At 41.2% G+C, this 22,414-nt stretch overlaps 2 protein-coding genes across 3 annotated transcripts in view; both read left to right on the forward strand.

Moving 5' to 3' along the window:
* LOC149148278 (D-xylose-proton symporter-like 2) overlaps positions 1–22,414 on the forward strand; it is a 476,099-nt gene that overhangs the window by 108,954 nt on the left and 344,731 nt on the right. For both annotated transcript variants that reach the window (XM_089437884.1, XM_089437883.1), the window contains exons 4-10: positions 15,172–15,231; positions 15,428–15,494; positions 15,662–15,786; positions 16,154–16,255; positions 16,357–16,734; positions 16,921–16,968; positions 17,064–17,126. In XM_089437884.1, coding sequence (XP_089294010.1) covers positions 15,172–15,231; positions 15,428–15,494; positions 15,662–15,786; positions 16,154–16,255; positions 16,357–16,734; positions 16,921–16,968; positions 17,064–17,126 — 843 coding nt within the window. The remainder of the gene's footprint in view (positions 1–15,171; positions 15,232–15,427; positions 15,495–15,661; positions 15,787–16,153; positions 16,256–16,356; positions 16,735–16,920; positions 16,969–17,063; positions 17,127–22,414) is intronic.
* Positions 2,024–5,375, forward strand: LOC149148280 (uncharacterized). The gene is made up of 2 exons (XM_089437882.1): positions 2,024–4,325; positions 4,443–5,375. Exons 1-2 carry the CDS (start codon positions 2,525–2,527, stop codon positions 5,093–5,095), a joined length of 2,454 nt encoding a protein of 817 aa, XP_089294008.1. The 5' UTR covers positions 2,024–2,524; the 3' UTR covers positions 5,096–5,375.

Below are 22,414 nucleotides of genomic sequence, written 5' to 3' on the forward strand. Positions count from 1 at the left end.
CCACTCATGTTATTGTTGCTTGCACACTACTGTCAAGAAGGGACTATCATAATCTCACTATTTTCATTACAGTCATCATCACCGTCAATCACATATCGCTGTCATCAATCATGTCAATCCGACAATCAGCAAGTTTCACTATCCAACATCAATGTCACCGTTATGCTAGATTATTGCCACATCAAACATGCTACTATCATTGCACACACTGCCCAACTATCACTGCCATATCAAGGTTATTGCTATACAGGGGACTGTCACACATCACTCTTAACTCCTTTACTAGCAAGCCAATCCAAATTCTGAATTAAGAATTGTGCTCAACCCTAGTAGCTTGCAATGATTCAGCTCAACTCTGCTATCATTGTCATAGAGATAACATCACTGTAAGGATTCTGCCACAGGGTCACTGTAATATAACAAGATTACTGGTGCGTATCAATGTCACTGTCATGGTTATTGTTATATCAAGATCAAGGTCACTGATGTCCTAAATGAGGAAGAGTCACTGGTGTCTTCAATCAAGCTTGCAATCTGCAACTTCTTCTACTGCTAAGAACTTGTCAACTAATCTTCACACATCCTCAGCTCCAAATCAGCAAAAAAGTAATTTTTTTTAACTTAAATCGCTGCCCAGCCGGTCTGCTATTGACTCGGCCGTTTTTTGACGGGACCCGGCCGGGTTGACCGGGTCAGCTATGACCCGGGTCACTGACCGGCCGGGTCATAGTTGACCCGGTCAACCGAGCCGGGTCAAAGGCCGTTTCGCAAATTTTTTTTTTGACTCGGAACGAAACGGCCGTTTCCGTTTCGGTACGGCCGTTTCGTAAAACAATGGATAAAACTAAACTTTAATTTAAAATCGAAACCTAACCAAAATGACTAAGATCTGAATCTAAATTAAACAAAAATCTAACCAACGCATATGGAAAACCCCCAATTCTTACCCACATCGTATACGTATCAGTGTTTTTTGCGTTGTGCGTGGGCGTGTGCAGGTCCGCGAAGATTCGATGGGAAGAGCAGGACGGAAAAAAAAATGTATTGCAGGTGAGGAGCAACATGCAGGTGGCCGAGCAGCGTGAAGAGGAACGTGATAGGTATGGGCTGCAGAAGAGTGCTTCGACGGCAGACAGAGGGCAGCGATGGGAGAATGGAAGCTGTGATGGAGCTGGATGTGAAGGAAAAAGGAGTGTGGAGGGAATGAGAATGCGTGGAAATGGACGCAATAAGGAGGAACGGGAAGGAAGACGCAGGCAGAGAGCTGCGTGAGGGAGATTTGCAGTGGAATAGGAGTGGCACGCACAGGTAGAGGGGACGGACAGTGGATTGCGTGGAGTGAGCAGATGCGTTAAGAGAAAAGAGGTAGCGCTGGAGAGGATTCAAGGTTTTCTGGCAGTGGTGGACAGGCAACTCGGTGGAAGATGGGTTTGCGTGAAGGGAATGAGGCAGCGACAACCTGCGTGAGGTTTTGATGGAGGAATATGGAGTTTGGAACTTCTTCTGAAATCTTAAAATTTTTAACTCCCTTTGCTTCTGATGGAAACCCTGCAACAAATTTCTAGATCTGAAAGTGACTGAATTTGAAACCCTTGGACAACAAAACAGTGTCCCTGTAAAAACTGGTTGTGAGACCAGATCTTACCCTCTAGGGCCTAGATCTGGCTTCCAACAAGAAACTCTTCCTGCAACCTGCAAACAAAAAACCCAGAGACAAAATATGCAAGGAAATAACCCAAAATTTAACTAAATAATTATAGTATTCACAAACTAATGACTCTAAGCAGCCAGATTTATCAATAATCCACAGTAATATTTTTCAGAATTTTAGATTTACTATGAGACATTGTTTTACGAAACGGCCGTACCGAAACGGAAACGGCCGTTTCGATCCGGGTTGATAAAAAAAATTTCAAAACGGCCCTTTGACCCGGCTCGGTGACCGGGTCAGCTATGACCCGGTCAACCCGGCCGGGTCCCGTCAAAAAACGGCCGAGCCAATAGGAACCGGCTGGGCAGCGATTTCACTTAAAAAAAATTACTTTTTTGCTGATTTGGAGCTGATTTAGTTAGGGTTTGTGGACATGAAAAGGTTTATGTGATTAGTTAAATGCATTTGGGGTCCATTTCCCCCTCCCAAACTCTATTTAAGACAGCCAAATGCTCTCATTTCACTCACAGCAGTCTTATGCATTTGAGTGAGAGTCTTCTTTGAGAGTTAGTGAGCAGTTCTTGAGCTTGTTTTGGAGCAGCAGTGAGGAGTCTTGGAGGAGCATTGTAGCTGGAGTGAGGAGCTTCTTGGGCAGCCATTTGGAGCAGCATTGAGGAGCTGATTTTTGGAGCAAGTTTGAGGAGGCAGTTTGTGCCTGGAGGTATTTTTTTCCACCTCTATAAATCTGTTTTTACTTATTAAATTTTAGGTGCATATAAAGATAGCTTAGAGAGTGTTTTTAGTCAAATAAATGAACATTGAATCAATTTTTTTTTTTTTTTTTCATTTTCAGATTGTTTTCCTAGTCAAAAAATGGCACCTAGAGCAAAAGATGCTGCTTGGGCATATGTTGAAATGGTTGATGATGAGATGTGTTGCAAGTTTTGCCATAGGAAAATTAAGTCAGGTCCTGGGGGGATTCATAGGCTGAAACAACACTTGGCAGGGATTAAAGGCAATATTACTGCATGTAAATCCCCCGAAATTGGGGAGATTAGAAAGACTTTGTTGGAAAGCTTTGAAAAATTTCAAGAAGAAAAGACTAGGCAAAAAGAGATACAGGCTGAAATTGGGAGGAAGAGGGAGATACAAAAAATGATGGCTGCCAACCCCCACTATGAGTTTGAGGGTTCTTCCTCTATCCCTCACACTGATGCATCAAACCCTTTCCGTTATGTTCCTCCCTCTTTTGCTTCTGTTCAAGATAAGGGAAAGGGTAGAATGAAGGGTGATGGGACTATCAAAAGTTTTTTCACTCACTCAGGCTCCTCTCCATCAGATGCACATGGTCCTGAAGTTAGTAAAGGTCTTTCTCAGCCCACTTTAGATGACCATTGGAAGAAAGAATTGAGGGAGACTGCTTGTGACTACATAGCTAGATGGTGGTATGATGCTGATATCCCCTTTAATGCTGCTCGTTCACCATATTATGAGCCTATGTTTGAGGCCATACATGCTGCTGGAAAAGGCTTCAAAGGCCCTACTATGCAAGAGCTAAGGGGGTTTCGTTTGCAGAAAGAAATTACATCAATTAATGAGTATTTGCAAGATTTCAAGGAATCATGGGCAAGAACAGGGTGTACCATCATGTCAGATGGATGGACTGATCAAAGAAACCGTACCATCATAAACTTTCTTGTCTTCTGCCCACAGGGAACCATGTTTTTAAAATCAGTTGATGCATCTGATAAGGTAAAAGATGGCCACTTGTTGTTTCAGCTATTGGATGAGGTTATTCAGGGTGTGGGGGTGGCTAATGTTGTTCAAATCATCACAGACAATGCCTCTAACTATGTTCTTGCTGGTAGACTGTTAGAGGAAAAACAAAAGACCATCTTTTGGACCCCATGCGCTGCACATTGCATAGACCTCATGCTTGAGGATATTGGGAAATTAGATTGGGTCAGAAACACTGTAGATAATGCCAAAAGCATAACAAAATTTATCTACAATCATACACTGGTTTTGAGTATCATGAGGAAACACACTGGAGGCAAGGATATTATTAGGCCTGCCATCACTAGATTTGCTACACATTTTTTGACATTGCAATCTATGCTTTCCCAACATAGAAACTTGCAAAAGATGTTTTCCAGTGATGATTGGAATAATAGCAGTTGGTCTAACAAACCAGAAGGCAGAGAATTGAGAAGGAAAGTCCATGATGAAACTTTTTGGAGAAAGGCAACAGAGATTGTGAAGGTTGCTGAGCCACTAGTTAAGGTGTTGCGGTTGGTGGATGGGGAAAGGTTGGCTATGGGCTTCATTTATGAGGCTATGGATCAAGCAAAGGAGCAAATAAAGGCAGCATACAAGGATAGAGTGGCAAAGTATGGGCCCATTTGGGCAATCATTGATGAAAGATGGAACAATCAACTCCATCGCCCTATACATGCAGCTGGGTATTTTTTGAACCCACGGTATCATTATAAAGCTAAGGAGTCAGGAGCTTTGAGGGGGGAGGTCAGAGATGGACTGGTTGATTGCATTGAGCGCATGGTCCCATCGGAGTCTGATCAGCTACTGATACATCAGCAGGTCACATCCTTCAGCAATGCAACAGGTACCTTTGGGAAGAACCTAGCAAAGATTGCAAGAGAAGCAGATGAGCCAGGTAAACAAAAATTTCAATTTTCAATTTCTCAATTTCAAGTTAGATATAATTTGTAATTTTGTTGAGCTTCAGCCTTCATCTAACTCATAATTCATTACACTCCTATGTTTTTTGCAGCACAATGGTGGGAGGCCTTTGGTGGCCAGTGCCCTGAATTGCAAAGGTTTGCAATTCGTATTTTGAGTCAAACTTGCAGTGCATCTGGGTGTGAGCGCAATTGGTCTGTCTTTGAGAGGATTCACACAAAGAAGAGAAACCGTTTGGAGCAAAAACGGTTGAATGATCTAGTTTTTGTCCAATACAACCTTCGGCTCAGACGGAACCAATTGCTGAACAAAAGACCTGATTCAGATCCCATTGTGTTGGAAGACATTGATCCAACATCAGATTGGGTAGTGGAGAGTCGTCTACCAGAGTTTGATCCTGATGAGGATCTTGATGAAATTGATGTTGGAGATCCACTGCAGCGTGTTCAGTTGAATGCAGATCCCAATCCACCAGCGTCAGTCTCACAGCCAGCTAGTAGGACTCCAGTTGTAGGTGCTTCGCCTTCCTCTGCTCAGCCACGACAGAAGCGCAGCCGCATTTGTACTCTATCTCAGCTTGCATCTGCTTCACAGCCTAGTGGTACTGGTACTGGCACCACTTCTACAGTTGCAGTTGGAGACGATGATGATGAGGAGGAGCCATGGGGCTCCTTGTCTGGCTCTGATGATGATGATCCAGAGATTGGTCGAGATGATCTTGGCTCCTCTGGCAGTAGCCAGTAGCTACTAGCCTCCTTGGTTATTTGTATTTTGTTTTGACTCTTGAGTCTTTGATCATGTATGACACAGACAGACTACAGTTGACTATGTATTTACTATTGCCATTGGGTACACCGTACCATTTTGATATAATGGATTGGTTCATGAGCCTACTTTGATCATATGTTGTCTTCCATGTATATTATAATGTTGTGTGTTTGGAAACTTGAATGAAAATCTTTAAAATTATGTTTAAAATATTTAAAATTATGTTTTTTTATAAAAAAAATAAATATTTAATGTATTTTTTACAACGACCGAGTCATTGAAATCGAGCCGGCCGAGTCATTGCCGTTTCCGTTTCCGTTTCCGAGTCGATCCTCGGCCGAGTCCGAATCCGAGTCCGTTTTGTAAAACATTGCTATGAGATACTTCAGAAAACCTCTCATGCATTCAAAAGATAAACTTAAATGATAAACTGAGGATCAAAACTGGCTGGGCTCTTCCAGAAAATGCTTTTCGGGAGTTGGCTAGTTAAGACGAGAACTTCCCCAAACACCCGTTGATCTTTACAATCTAGATTTTCCTGCACAAATCACCTTAACTATCAATAAAGAGGGAAAAAACAGTAGTAAAATCCAAAACCAATGGAGATACCTGCCATTATTTTCAGAAATTCTATTACCATTCAAACCCTAGTGAGTAAACAAGATACCTGTGTTCAACATCACTCTTCATCAAGCTATTACCAATGGCTGAAAATAAATTTATGCAGAAAATGAAACAGCTTACAACATTTTAGAAGAGTAACACCAGCAAGATTTCAACCCCAAAGTCTTTCTTTATTGCACAAGAAAAAGATTACAAGAGAGCTTTCTTCAGCACAAGACTCACAGATCGAATGATCTCAAATGACCCCTGACACCCTATTTAAAGGAAAATTTCCCAACGGCTAGTTCGAGTGATCCATGTCAAAATGATCTCGACCGTCGATGAGGATCAAAATCCCTTTTAATCTCATCCGGTGAAATTTTTAAATGCATTTTAATATATTAAAAATCTAAATTTTGCATTTATTTTCTCAAATTTTGACTTATTTTATTATTTTATTTTATTTTTTTAATTTTAATTTTATTTTTTATTTTTTATTATTTTTTAACTTTTTTAATTTTATTATTTATTATTATTTTTATTTATTATTTATATCTTTTATTATTTTTATTGGACCCTCGAACTTAACCTTTGGAAAAATCACCTAGGACCTAGGACTTATGAGGGGATAAAACATTTTCTAACCCTCAAGACACTTTACATCATGACTTTTACAAATTTACATTTCAAGGGGGAAAACCCATTTGACATAGACCCTCATAGACCACCCAGTTCTGCGACACAAATATAATCTAGTAGATCAAGCAATTTGTAATAACCTAACCAAATAGTTAGAATTATTTCCAAATTACTTTTACATAGACTCGAAGCACACTAGGATTCCCCTAAGATTCTAATGACAAAATTCATTCCGGCTTTGGGGTTAGGCTGAAGGAAAACTCTACCGATCATGGATCGGTGAGACAAAAAACCTTCCGGAACGTAGATTATCACTAGAAAATTAGGTTTGCCTAGGCAATTTACATACATGACTCAGATCTGCTAAGATTATTTACAATTTACACATGCAGACTGGGTTTACAACATAACATGATCAGGCTGATGATGACAGTCAAATGGCACGGACACGTCCATCAAGCGCTATCCCTTTTGCGAAAAAAGGGGGTGTACTGCTGTGGGTAGTTGACACGTAGTGGTCAACAAGCGGTAATCCACATTGTGGATAGATTACGTAGCTTTGTGTAGTAGCAGATTTGGAAAGAAAAGTCATGGACAATTTGCAGAAGGACTCATTGTCTTTGTCATAGAGATAAATCTTTTCAGTGATGCAATTGACAGGTGGAATCAATTGTGCCAAGCTGTGAGAGGCATAACATGGCAAGGGGAGAGAAGCAATTAAAGGGAGAAAGGCATATTGCAGGTAATCAGAGAATGATAATTTGTCATGGGAGTTAGCCTTTGCCATTGATGCCAAAGGAGAGAAATCGGGAGATGAAGATCAAAAGCTTGTAGATAGGGTGAGCAATAATCACAGGGGGAGTATGTGTGTTGCTGACTCTGCAATCACTGAAGCCTCTGCGCTGCTGCTGACTCTGCTCTATGCCAACTACATTGCTACCAACTCTGCACTGCGCTGTCCAGCATTTGACCCATGGGCCACAACTAGCTACTGCATTTGTCACTTTGGCACCTGACTGCACCAACTGCCACTGATCCATCCTGCTACTGTATGTTTTGGGCTCTTTTAGAAAGGTATTGATTCATGAGGTGGATCTCCCCAAGAATCCTGCCCATCCTGTAGTTCTATGGGGCTACAAAACCAAATCACCCCACCTCATCCCTGGAGGTATCTCGGTGATCATGGTAAACTCTTCCACCAATCTGGAGAACAACCTGTCAATCTCTGTGGATGTCGCTTGCTGATCCTGCTTCTCCTCCTTGTCCTTCTTCCCGAGAGGACATTGAGTGCTGTAATGACCAAGCTCATCACATCTGAAGCATTTCACTTTGGAAATGCCCTTCTTCCTCCTGCGCTGCACCTGCTGCCCCTTTGATGCGAGGGCCACATTATCCTCTTCCTTTACTTGCTTCATCCCACTGCTATTGCTGGCAGTGATGGTGGTCTTCACCAAATCTCCCCTCATCTCCTCTTGCTACAGATCAACCCACATACGATCCTAGTGTGACAACTTTTCTCTGCTAAGAATACTCTGGACGAAGACTTGCCACTCTTTGGAAACGCTGTTTAGAGCAAACCGCACCAACTTAGTAGGCTGAGGCGCTGACCCTACTGCAGACAGCTGATCTCGGATATCCTAAAGCCTAGTATGAAATGGGTCTATGCGCCCCCCTTTCTGCATCCTCGTGCATCTCAAATTCTCCTCAAGATACATCTTCCGCTGCTCGGAAGATCCCTCGCATAGCGTAGCAAGTGCTTCCCACGTCTGCCAGGCAGTATATTAGCCTCTTTGCCTTCGCCATCACCTTCTTGTAGGCCTTAAGCGGATCTGCATCTGCGGGTACAATTACCACGCCATTGATATGTTGATTTGGGATAGCATCGGATGTACTCTAGCCACAAAATTTGGTGGAGAGGTTGGGGCACATGAGATCTCCAATACCCAGAAAGGGTTTGGGCAGATTCTAAACAGATCAGGAGATATTAAAATAATTAATATTTTTAATGGAGTCCCTAAGTCTAAACTTAGGGAAAATAAAATATTAATGTGTATTAATATGAATCTGTGTTAGAATGGTCCAAAAGACATGGATCAAGCCATATCTAATCTTAGCCGTTGATTAAAGACTTAATCTCAGCCGTTGAGATGTCAACAGGAAAAGTATAAGAGGAGGCTTGAGGGTCACTTGGAGAATACACCAGATGATCAATCATTCTATTCTCTAGAGCGGGGTTTGCTAAGAGAGATAGAATTAGTGATCGAGAGAGCAGCTGAGGGGCATTGAGTACAAAGAAACAGAGAAGGCAGAGATTGTGCCGGGAGCGCAGCGTAGCAGCCAAGGAGGGTGACGCAGAGCCAGCAGGGGCTCACACAGGGCCACGCAGAGGTAGACAAGTGCTACGTAGAGCACCAGAGGGGCCAGCGTAGCTGACGTAGAGGCTCCCAGAGCTGACGCAGGGCCTCTTGGGGCTGACGCAGGCCAAGAAAGGCTGACGTAGGGCCAGCGTGAGATAGAGAGGGGCTGACGCAGTCCAGATTGGGTAGACGTTGGGGTTGCAGGAGCAGTTTTGTCTTGAGGAGCTGCCTGAAGGTTTTTTCGGGGTTTTAGCCAGGAGATTTCTCTCAAACTGTGAGGTATAGCTGCTAAAGAAATCCTTTGTTGGGTAGGCCAGTTACGGCACCCAAATTGTACTCTGATATTGCTTAATAAGAAAACCCTCAGATAGCTGCATTGGTTTTCCCGCATTGGGTTTTTCCGGGGACATTGGTCCAAAAATAATGGTGTCATGTGGTGTGTTTGTTCTTGTTTCTTTTAGTTGTTGATTTGTAATATGTTGAGCATGCACTGGTGTTTATTTTCAATATTTACCTTGTAAATAACTTGTTAAAGAAAAATTAACAAGTAGATAGGAATAAATCAGGAAAAGTGCATGAAGGGTTTCTAAATTCAGTAAACTCAGAAACTTCAACATGGTATCGGAGCATGATTGCAAATCACAGGAGGACTAAAAGACATCAACTGAGCGGAGCAATAGCAGCAGAGAACAGTTGTCTCGAGGTGACAAAAGTTGTTTGTAGCAGCGGAAAAGCCAAGAAGTGTGACACAGAGCTAGCCAGAGCCATGTAGAGGAAGCTGGGAATTGCGCAGAGCCTTAGAGAGGCCAACGTTGTTGACGTAGAAAGCCAGAGGGCTGACGCAAGGCATCCTAGGGCTGACGCAAACCCATCTGGGGTGACGTAGACCCAGTGTGGGGCAAAGAGGGGCTGACGCAGTTCACAGAGAGGCAGTTGCTAGAGTCTAGAAGGCTGCAGAAATATTGTAGAGTGGAGCTGGTGAGGTACTGTAGTCATAATAGTACTTGACAGAGCAGGGATAGAGGAGTTGTTACCGAGGGTTTCTAGCCGAGGAACCTGGATCAGCAGTGCAGTTGCACAAGATGATCAGAGTAGGGGGCATCTAAACAAGCAACATAAGGATTTCCAGGAGGGAAATCAGGACTCAGTGGGAGTCCAGAAAAGAACTTGCAGACAGGAAGTACAGACTTAGAGGAGTCGAACAGAGAACTTCCAGGAGGGAATTAGAGGAGCGTCATGGCACTACACGAGGTAAGGGACCAGGATAGACTGGATGGAGCTTCGAACTTCGCAATCTGGAAGGCCAGAATCTTATCAGTGCTTGACAGGAATCGTGTCAAGAACTTCGCCTTAAAGGCAGTAGTTGTCCCAGTCGACCGCAATGATAATGAAAGGTACGAAGAGGCGATGGCGAGGGCCAAGTGCATTATCCTTGACGGGGTCAAGGATCATGTGGTACCACATATAGCCAAGAAGGAAACGATAGTTGAGATGTGGGAGGTTCTCAAGAACCTGTACCAGCATACTTTTGTGCAGAGAAGAATGTTGCTCGAGAACCAGATGAGGTTGTATCAGATGAAGAAGGGTCAATCTATTGACACCTTCCTCGAAGGGTTGAATGAGGTCCGAGACTAGTTGACTGCTATAGGAGCGACACCGGATCAAGAGCTTATGGTGAGGACAACCCTGCATGTTGTTTCAGAAGATTGGGAAGTGTTTGTCCAGAGTATCCTGGGTAGAGGGACTCTCTTACCTTGGGACGAGATGTGGGCAGCTCTTCGCCAAGAAGAGATCAGACGACAGTTGAAGACATGTAGCAACAGAAAAGGGATCAAGGTCAAGCAGGAGGAGGAGGATATGGCCCTAGCATCTGAGGGAAAACAAGAGAAGTGGAAGAAGAAATATCTCTCCAAGATCAAGTGCTTCCATTGTGGGGAGATGGGTCATTATGCGACCTAGTGTCCAAGGAAGGAGAGTAAGGGAGAGTCTTTCGAGACTAAGGCAGTGCCAGCACGGGCAGAGAAGGAAGTTTTGATAGATGATGACTGTGCCATGAGTGCACACACGCCACTTGAGTGGAAATGCGGAGACATCGAGTTGTAGTCAGGCGGACTACAGGCGATGAGGGGCAGGATTCTTGAGGTACCCAGCCTCTTGGATTAGACCTTGCTATGGGAGCCTCGACGAGGAGTAGCAGCACTCGCTGAGTCAGGTAGAGACGGATGCGGATGGAGCAGCAGAGAGAGCTACAATGCAGGAGTCTTGAGATAATGCGAGGCTAGCAGGCTGCAGTAGTGCGAGAGGCATAGGAGTGTTGCAGTAGTGCTGGATGGCACAGAGAGGCGTGCAACGATGCGAGATGCAGGGAGTTGTTGCAGCAATGTAGAGGTCAGAGAGAGAGCACTTGTCAGCGACAAAGGGAGCTTCAGCATCAGTGGGTGTCTCTAGCCCAACAGGGAGGTCAAATTGGGAGATCAATTACTTCTCAGTAACTGAGTTGCAGTGCAGCAGTGGGCAGCACGATGCAACATGATGAGAGGAGGTGCAATGCAGATGCAGTGCTGGGAGAAAGGACCAGCAGGCTACAACAACATGGATGTAGAGGGAGTTGTCATACAAACGTAGCAGTGGCAGTGGCAGAACCATGCGCAGCAGTATAAGATGTAGCAGTGCAGAGGATGTTGGGTAGGAAGGCCTAGCATCAGGACAGGTACCGATGCCTGATGATCAGAGTAATACTCAGTGAGAAGTATTGCTAGAGCACAGTCCTCGCTAAGAGGGAGTGTTGATTTGGGGTAGCATCAGATGTGCTCTAGCCACGAAATTTGGTGGAGAGGTTGGGGTACATGAGATCTCCAATACCCAAAAAGGGTTTGGGCAGATTCTATACAAATCAGGAGATATTAAAATAACTAATATTTTTAATGGAGTCCCTAAGTCTAAACTTAGGGAAAATAAAATATTAATGTGTATTAATATGAATATGTGTTAAAATGGTCCAAAATATATGGATCAGGCCAGATCTAATCTTAGCCATTGATTAGGGACTTAATCTCGGCCGTTGAGATGTCAACAGGAAAACTATAAGAGGAGGCTTGAGGGTCACTTGGAGAATACACCAGATGATCAGTGAATCTATTCTCTAGAGCAGGGTTTGCTAAGAGAGATAGAATCAGTGATCGGGAAAGCAACTGAGGGGCATTGAGTACAGAGAAACAGAGAAGGCAGAGATTGTGCCGGGAGAGCAGCACAACAGCCAAGGAGGGTGATGCAGAGCCAGCAGGGGCTCACACAGGACCATGCAGAGGCAGCCAAGTGCTGCGCAGAGCACCAAAGAGGCCATCGTAGCTGACGCAGAGGCTCCCAGAGCTGACGCTGGGTCTCCTGGGGCTGACATAGGGCCATCGTGAGATAGAGAGGGGCTGACGCAGTCCAGATTGGGCAGACACTGGGGTTGCAGGAGCAGTTTTGTGCTAAGAGCTGTCGGAAGGGTTTTCCGGGGTTTCAGCCAGGAGATTTCTCTCAAACTGTGAGGTATAGTTGCTAAGGAAATTCTCGGTTGGGTAGGCCAATTACGACACCCCGATTGTACTCTGATATTGCTTAATAAGAAAACCCTCAGATAGCTGCATCAGTTTTCCTGCATTGGGTTTTTTCGGGGACATTGGTCCAAAAATATTGGTGTCATGTGGTGTGTTTGTTCTTGTTCCTTTTAGTTGCTAATCTGTAATATGTTGAGCATGCACTGGTGTTTATTTTCAGTATTTACTTTGTAAATAACTTGTTAAAGAAAAATTAACAAGTAGGTAGGAATAAATTAGGAAAAGTGCATAAAGGGTTTCTAAATTAAGTAAACTTGGAAACTTCAACATGATATAAGCTTTGAGATCGTACTCATCTAGAAGACAGGAAATCCTTGCCTTCCAGATCATGTAGTTGGAGGCTTTGTCCAACCAATCCTGATCTCTGAGCCCCACTGATGCCATCTCTACAAAAATGTCAAATTCCTTCTCTTCTCCTCTACGCCGTTGTTGACTGGCTTTTTGCACTCCCTGCTGGAGTGGGCAAATCTGCTCATAGTTACTGCTTCTCTGCTAGGAAAATTCAAACTTTTGGGCTAGAAGTCCCCTAAGAAAATAATTCCCTTAGTGTGTGCTCTTCCTTCCTCCTGACGCTATTTTGCACTAGTAAATTGCTGCAAAATAACTGTCCCAGTTGAAGATCTGCTCTGGAAGGAAAAATACTATGTCTCCCTCTGCCTTTGGTAACCTATGATTTGGAAAATCTATTTTCTGTTGACTCTTTCAAAGAAATAAATCTTCCTCAGAAATTGACCCTCCTAGCTCAAGGACTGAGCTGCTTCTTGAGGGTTTCGAACTACTGCCTATGCAGGAATTCGAACCTCCTTCTCCTCTTCTACTATTGAGCTCTCTGACTTCTATCTGTGCTCTGATACCATGTGAAAATTCGGAAAACCCCAAAGCCTACTGCGACCACTGATTAAGATTCTTCTATTTGTTAAATAACTTGAACAAATTATTTACTACCTTCTACGGTAAATACCAAAACTAATACGCTGCAACCTTCACATATACAATACTGCAGAAGAAATAAAAACACTAGAAGAATAGATGCACACACACAATAATACACCGTTATTTTTGGACCAATGTCCCTAGAAAAACCCAACTTGGGAAAACCGGTGCAACAACTAAGGGTTTTATTATTATGCAGTAGTAAATTTGAGTACAAATCTATGGAAGCTCAAATCTAGCTTTCCATACAGAGAAAATGACTGACAGAAGTCTAGTGAGAAAAATCTCACTTCCACTGGTGATCCGACACTGACCTTGGCTCAAGATGAGCTGCTCCTTGTTGCCTCTACGTCACCTAGCGCGGACCAACGTCTCTCTTGCTAACTTATCAGATGCTACTCTGGAAACTCAATCTTCTTGGCCTTCGGGATCACACTCCGGCTTCTGGCACTGAGTTTTGACTTCTCCTCAGCAAAATATAGATCTCCTTCTGAAGCTTTGCACTGCCTCTCTCACTGCGTTAGCCTCTCTCACTGCGTCAACCTCTCTGTGGATTTTTCTATCTCTCTTCCATGCACTCACAGGAATGGAAAAACTTCCTTCCGACCTTACTATCCCTGCCCCTCTCTCACTGCTTCAACTTTACTGAATCACCTTCGACAACTCACAGCTGCTACTCTGGAAATCGATTTCCCAGCAAAATCGAATTTCTGGTGACTCCAAGTGTGTTCTCCAACCCCCATCGAATTTCTTCTTATAATCTTTCGTTGAGGCTTCAACGACCAAGACTAAAACATAATCAATGGCTATGATTATCTAGAAATCGATCCATGTGTTCTTCTAAAAGATTCTCACCATGACTTGATTAATGTCCTTTAATTAATCAAATTTCCTAGGTTTAGACTTAGGTACCATTAAAAAAGATTAATTATTTTAATTAAGTTGTCTCTAGGTGGAATTTCCAGAAACGATTTATGGGTTTTGGAAAATACATGTATTCCAGCCTCCCCACCAAATTTCTTGGCTAGAACGCATACGATGCTACAAAAATCAACAATTCACAACCCTTGAGCTGCTCCTCCCAGGATCACCTAGATAGATCTTCTCAACCTTAGGCATTCCTCAAAGGGCATTCTTAGGCCTTGATTTTTTACTTTGATACCAATTGATGGAGATGGAGATGGTTCTGCTGCATTCTCTACATCTACCAAGATATCTATTGTGGAGTAGGGCTTTCTATGGTTAACTCATTCCTACTCAATTTCTTTCATTTTCCCTTGTATCTCTTTATCTTTTAGCTTTTAGGAGTAGCCTTGGCATATAGACATTTTGTATATGACTTGCTGTATTTTCTAGTTCGATTCACCTAAGCTTTTTGATTTCTGATATAAGTTCCATCTCAGGTTCTCTCTTTCTTCAAAAAGATTGCAATAGGTTGAATTGTCTAAAATTCCTTGTGCCTTGTCTGAGATTGACTTGTTTGCTTGTCCCCTAAACAGCTTTCAAGTGAAAAACTTCCTCACGTAGCTTGTATAAATCTGGCTAGAGATAGCATGTTTCCTTGTTATTCTCATATCACTTTCAGGTTTCAACCAGTTCAAGTGCCTTTCTTACCACACCTCTTGAAGAAAAATGAAATTAAACTGTGCAGTGTGAATTAAATCTCAAATTTTGGAGACATTCCATCCTACATCCTTTGCCCTTGTAGGTTTCAATTGTGTGGAGATTCAAAATTTAGGCAAGAAGTTGAATAGGAAAGCAAACATAGGATGATATAATAAAGTCTGGATATTGCATTAATCACAATGTTATCTGTGAACCAACTTTTTAATTATTTTATGTAATATCGTGGGTCTAATTATTGTTTTTATTTTATCATGAACTTTTTTGTTGGGATGACTAATTGGAATTTTTGCAGTCGGCTGAATTGAGTGGGACGACCTGGTACAATCTATCATCTATTCAAACTGGTCTGGTGGTGAGATTAATTGCTCTAATTGTGAATTGTTGTGAATTTTATGCATTGTTCAATCAAAAGAATAGTTTCAAGCATCTGGTTGTTTCAGTAAAATTTTGTAAAATACTCCCTTCGTTTAGTAAGTTGCTAGCTTACTAGTTTTTACAATTCTTTTTTTTGCTCGTCTTGGCACTCAACATTGTTTGATTACATGCAGGTTAGTGGTTCCCTTTATGGTGCTTTATGTGGTTCTCTACTAGCATTCAACGTGGCAGATTTTCTAGGTCTTTCTTTTCTCCATCTTAAGAAAGAGCATTCCATTATATTTTTTATATGCATATCGATATTGCATGCATATACAAGGAATACATGCTGTAGCATTGACATCTAGTGTAACCAGCATGGAGTTTGATAACATAAAATATTAATGTTATGAGTTCATTAACTGAAGGGAGACGGAGGGAGTTAATTAGCGCGGCAGTGCTATATTTATCAGGAGCTTTAATCACAGCTTTGGCACCTGGACTTCCTGTGCTTATAGTTGGTCGGCTGTTATTTGGACTTGGTATAGGTTTGGTAAAGCATACCTTTTTCTCTTCTTACAAGGGTAATGCCCTGAAATGTTTTTACTGCAACAGATAGAGCGTTTCATCTGCTCAAAAGAGGACACAGAAAATCATATAAAAGTAACTTATGTTTGTAAATCAGTTCTTTGGCCTTAGAAGAATCACCAATTGGATAACTTATACATTGTCCTGTATTTGCATAACTGTCAAATTTTTCTAAATTGAGTATATAATGCTCACGATGGCTTGCTATTCAACTTATGGGAAATTATCATGTTTTTGTTTCTACAGTTTTAAAGCAAACAATCTGGTTTGTGGGATGTCCAATCGCCTGAAAAGAGGAGACAGTATTGCTTCTAACTATTTGCATTTAACAGGCTATGCATGCAGCTCCTTTATACATTTCTGAGACTTCTCCATCTCAGATTCGTGGAACACTTGTATCCTTGAAGGAACTTTTCATAGTTCTGGGAATCTTGGTAACTGCCACCATGGCGCTTATATTATTATTTTGTTTATGTTAAGTATATCAAACCACTGAAGTGGAAACGCTTATCTTGAAATGATTTTTGTTATGCAGCTTGGTTACTTAATGGGTAATCTAGAAATTGATGTGATTGGTGGCTGGCGATACATGTATGGCTTGAGCACACCAATTGCTGTAATCTTGGGTATTGGCATGTGGTGGTTGCCACCATCCCCTCGTTGGCTTCTTCTCCAGGCTGTGCAGGGTAAAGGCAACATGGAAGAACTGAAAGAGAGAGCAATTTTTGCATTAAGCAGATTAAGAGGTCGGCCTATGGGTGACACAGCTAGTGATGTACAAATAAAAGAAACTTTGAGATCGTTACAATCTTCGTTTGAAGATCAAGATGGGGAAGCTAATTTCTGGGAGATTTTTCAAGGAAAGAGTTTGAAGGCTTTCATAATTGGAGGAGGTTTGGTGTTTTTTCAGCAGGTATTAGTGTTACAATCATTTTCCTTTCCTATGGTGGAGTCTGTAACTCTGTAACCATTGGCAGGGAGTTTTCTCATAAAGTGTCTCTGATGCTGACTGAACATTGAGACTTTCAATTGGAATATTTGACTTTAATATATGAATTTATGACTAGTCTGTAAGTTATAACATATTTTTATTTTTCAGATAACGGGGCAACCAAGTGTACTGTACTATGCAGCTTCAATTCTTCAGGTAGAAGAGTTGTTAACTTTAACTTCATAAGGCTATGTAAGTCATACAAGATGCTATGACAGCATTTAATTTGTTTGTGTGACTCTGATTTGCAGAGTGCAGGATTTTCTGCAGCATCCGATGCTACTCGGGTTTCTGTAATTCTTGGTTTTTTCAAAGTACGTTCAACGTTTCAATATGCCCATTCTCATTACACTTTTCTTATCTACTGTCATTTTGCACAATAGTGATCTGAATCTCCCATTTTTCTTTCTATATCTGGATATTTTGTTGTTTTTGTTTTACAAGTTTATGATAATTTACTGAAATTTAAATTTTTGAAGACAAACAATGATTTACTAAACAGGCCGATAAGATTTGAGTCACAATAATGCAAATTTCCTCACATACAATGGAGAAAACACGCTCAGTGATTGACAGAAGAAATAATTTTATTAATATTTGAATGAATGAATGATGGTTACAAGTGTGGGAGGCCCCTGGCTTAAATACTGCCTAGGGTGCCTCTTGGTGAATCATGCCCCTTGCCTAATTGACTAATAGTTACAGATTAACTTTTACATAACATTGCCTCCTTCTTGAAAAGATGCTTTGTCCTCAAAGTATATGTAATGACGGGCGTTGTTGACGAAACACTTCTGTCTCCCAAGAAGCTTCTTCTTCTGGTAAGTCCTTCCACTTGATCAGGTATTCTTTGATTACTTGTGATCACAATTAATATTTGAATGAATCAATGATGGTTACAAGTGTGGGAGGCCCCTGGCTTAAATACTGCCTTGGGTGCCTCTTGGTGAATCATGTCCTTTGCCTAATTGACTAATAGTTACAAATTAACTTTTACATAACATTGCCTCCTTCTTGAAAAGATGATTTGTCCTCAAAGTATATGTAATGACGGGCGTTGTTGACGAAACACTTCTGTCTCCCAAGAAGCTTCTTCTTCTGGTAAGTCCTTCCACTTGATCAGGTATTCTTTGATTACTTGTGATCACAACTTTTTTTTCCTAATGGAGATAATACCTTCTGGTTCTAGAATGACCCTTCCTTCGTCATCTAAAGTCAGAAGTGTTGATTGTGCTGACTGATGTTCGCCAAGTGCCTTTTTAAGGCAAGATACATGGAAAACGTTGTGAACACGACTTTTATCAGGAAGGCTTAAACTGTATGCTACTTGGTTGATCTTCTTGTTGATCTGGTACGGTCCATAAAACCTTGGTGCCAATTTGTTTTTTCCCTTCTGTTTTAAGGACAACTGCTTGTAAGGCTGAAGTTTAACAAATACCCATTCTCCAACTTCAAATTCTCTCTCTGTTCTGTTTTGGTCAGCTTGCTGCTTCATACGATTTCTTGAATTATTTAGATTTTCTTTCATGGTTTGGACGACCTTTTGATTTTCTTCTAACTGGTCTTCAACAGCTAGAAGTTTCGTCTCGATGATAGCAAAGTCCTTCCATTTTAGAGGTTCGTAACCGTACAGAGCTTGAAATGGACTCATTTTCGCTGACGTATGGTAAGTAGAATTGTACCACCATTCAGCGAGATGTAACCACTGAGCCCACTTATTTTGTTTGTTTGTGGCATAATAACGTAGGTAGGTTTCTAAACATTTATTGACAACCTCTGTTTGGCCATCTATTTGAGGATGGTAGGCTGAACTCATGTTGAGGAAGGTTCCTATATGTTTGAAAAATTCTTTCCAAAAATCACCCTTGAATTTGGCATCTCTATCGCTCACAATGACCTTGGGAAATCCATGTAATTTGTAAACCTTTTTGCAAAATATCTTAGCTATTTGTTTTGCTGAGTTTGATTTCCTCGTTCCAATAAAGTGAGCATACTTGGGGAGTCTGTCGACTACTACAATAATTTTATCCTTACTATCAGAAACCCGTAAACCTTTGATAAAGTCCATTGACATTTCTTCCCATTTTTTATTTGGGATATTTAAAGGATGAAGTAGCCCAGGTGTTATAATATTTTCATTTTTATTCCTCTGGTATTTATCGCATTCTACGACATATTTTTGAATATCATTGTTCATTCCCTCCCAAAGAATGACTGACGTGCATTATAGTAGGTTTTAAAGAATCCTACATGTCCGACCGACAGTGGATCATGCGACTCTTTGAGAATCTTGGCCTTAAATTTGGAGTTTGAACTCGGATAAATTCTTCCTTTGTACCATAGAATATCGTTTTTCCATTCAAATTTTGAATTATGAGGAAGGTTATTGATTATAACACTTGTTTCTGGATCTTTTGCATATTCACTTCGAATCTCATTAAGCCATTCAGGAACAACAACTGACACTGCAAGTAATGATGTTTCTTCGTCTTTCCTAGACAGAGCATTAGCTACTACGTTATCTTTCCCTTTTTTGTGTAATATATCCATGTTGAAGGCAACGATTTTTTCAATCCATTTTTGTTGTTCTGTAGATAGCGTTTTCTGCTGGAGGAGATGCTGAAGACTATTATGATCTGTTCGTATTAAGAACTTACTTCCCAAGAGATATTGTCTCCATTTGGCTAATGCGTGCATAATAGCAAGCATTTCCTTGTTGTATGTAGACTTGAGACGTTCTTTCTTATTGAGCTTCCTGCTTTCAAACGTAATTGGGTGACCATCTTGCATTAGTACTGCTCCTATGCCAAAACCTGAAGCATCACACTCAATTACAAATGGTTTTGAGAAGTCTAGAGTTGCCAATACAGGGGCATTAGACATAACTTCCTTCAAGTCTTCAAAACACTTTTTTGCTTCATCATTCCATCGAAATGAGTTCTTCTTTAGAAGGTTCGTTAGGGGTGTGGTTATATGGGCATAGTTTTTTATAAATCTTCGATAATACCCGGTCAATCCTAAGAATCCTCTTAGCTTGGAGATATTAACTGGTTTGGGCCATTCCCTTATAGCCTTGATCTTATTAGGATCTACTTTTACTCCTTCCTTGGATATTACATGTTCGAGATACTGTAATTTTTATTTCCCAAAAGTGCATTTGGACTTCTTGGCATAGAATTAATGCTCTTCTAATATAGTAAGAACTTGCTCCAAACGTTGTAGGTGCTCCTTCCATGTTTTACTATAAATTAGAATGTCATCAAAGAACACTAACACAAACTTCATTAAATATGGATGGAATAGCTCGTTCATAGTAGCTTAGAATGTTGCTAGTGCATTGGTTAAACCACAAGGCATTACTTTAAACGTGTAATGACCTTCATGGGTTCGGAACACAATTTTTGCTATGTCTTCCCACCTAATTTTGATTTGGTTATGCGTTGACCTTAAGTCCAATTTTGAGAAGTATTTAGCTCCATGTAGTTCATCCAACATTTCATCGATAAAAGGGATTGGAAACTTGTTTTTAATTGCTATTTTGTTTAGTCCTTGATAATCGACGCATAATATGAATGATCCATCTTTCTTTCCAACTAATATAACTGGAGATGCATACGAACTTCTACTTTTTGTGATAATGCCACATTTTAAAAGATCATGGACTAATCTTTCAATTTCGGTTTTTTGATGATGTGGATATCGATACGGCTTGATGTTAAAGGGATTTGATCCAGATTTGACTTCGATTGTATGTTTGATTTCTCTTTTAGGAGGCAACTTCGTTGGAAGATCGTGGAATACTTTTTCGTGCTTTTGAATTAGCTCTTGGACTTCTGATGCTTCTTCGTTGACCAGATTTGAAGCTAACATTTCTAATTGATGACACTGTACTAAATAAGCTGGTGCTTCCTTCCGAACCACTTTCATCATCTGGGATGATGATTCAATTTGATTCTCAGGGGGGCTGGAACCCATATAACTTGTATTTATGCCCTTCCCATTTAAATTTTATGAATTGCTTTTGATGTTTGGCAAAGTAAGTAGCTAGAGTTTGAAGCCATTGGATACCTAGGACCACATCCACTCCTCTTAACGGTACAGTGTATATCGAAGATTCTAGATTATAGTCTTGAATTTGTAATTTGACTTTATGGCATTTCCCTACCTTTTCAATTTTCTTACTGTCAGCTACCATAACTTTCATGTTGGGCATAGGAAATGTAAAAATGTTGAGTTTTTTTTCCATGGTTGATAAAACAGTGTGAAACACGCATGTAGATTTCAATGAAATTCATTAATCAATGAGCAAGCACAAGCTCAATAATAATACAGAGATATTTATAGAAAATAGAAACATCAAGTTTCTATTTAGATAATGGAAACAATCAGTTTCATCTAAGAAACTCCTAAAAGAATAAACATTAGCAACAACAAAAAGAATGAGCATTAAATACTTAAATACTAAATAGGATTATTCTAATACCCTCCCTTAATGCTCAATCTATTTACAACACCAATAGACCCTCTGAATTTTACAAATTTATCAGGACCAAGAGGCTTGGTGAAGATGTCTCCGGGCTGCTCTGTTGTGGGAACATATTGCAACTGAACTGATCCGTCTTCAACAAGCTGGCAAATGTAGTGGCAATGAGTTTACACATGCTTTGTTCGTTCATGAAAGACTGGATTCTTGGCAAGTTTGAGCACTCCCTGATTATCACAAAACAAAGAAGTAGGCCCTGTCTGGGAAACATGCATATCTACAAGCATACGTCGAAGCCAAACTGCCTCACAGGATGCCTTAACTGCTCCCCGATACTCTGCTTCTGTTGAGGAGAGAGCCACTGCCTGTTGCTTCTTACTAGTCCAAGTAACAGCACCGGATCCTAGACTAAACACATACCCAACTGTAGATTTACGGTCATCGACCGAACCAGCCCAGTCAGAATCTGTGTAACCACTGAGTATAGGATCGGAACTGCGAGTGTAGAGGAGTCCATAATCAGAAGTGCCACGCACATATCGTAGCACACGCTTTGCGGCTATCCAATGATCAGCTTTAGGAACTGACATGAAGCGGGAAATGTAGCTTACTGCAAAACTGATGTCAGGTCTGGTGGCAGTAAGATAGATGAGACTGCCCACTAATTGCCTGAATAAAGTTTCATCCACAAGGGGAGAGGATGACTGTGCTGAAAGTTTGAGCCCTGGTTCCATAGGAGTCGTGGCCGGTTTGCAATCCTGCATTCTGAACCTGTCCACAAGATTTTTGGCATACTTGGACTGAGAGAGAAAGATATGATTTTCAGTCTGCCAAACTTCAACCCCCAGACAGTAATGAAGAAGTCCCAAGTCTGTCATCTCAAAGGTTCTGCATAAATCTTGTTTGATCCCATGAATCAAATGTGCAGAGCTGCCAGTAATGATAAGGTCATCCACATAGACAACCACAAACAAGATATCATCACCAGTATGCTTGATATACAGGTTTGCATCAGATGGGCTTCGCTGAAAACCCTGATCTGTCAGGTACTGATCAATTTTCATGTACCAAGCCCGAGGAGCTTGTTTCAATCCATAGAGTGCTTTAGCTAATCGACAC

Source organism: Pinus tabuliformis, chromosome 9 (assembly GCF_031772625.1).
Source record: "Pinus tabuliformis cultivar Carrire ecotype Pingquan chromosome 9, CPIR1, whole genome shotgun sequence".
Taxonomy (NCBI): Eukaryota; Viridiplantae; Streptophyta; class Pinopsida; order Pinales; family Pinaceae; genus Pinus; species Pinus tabuliformis.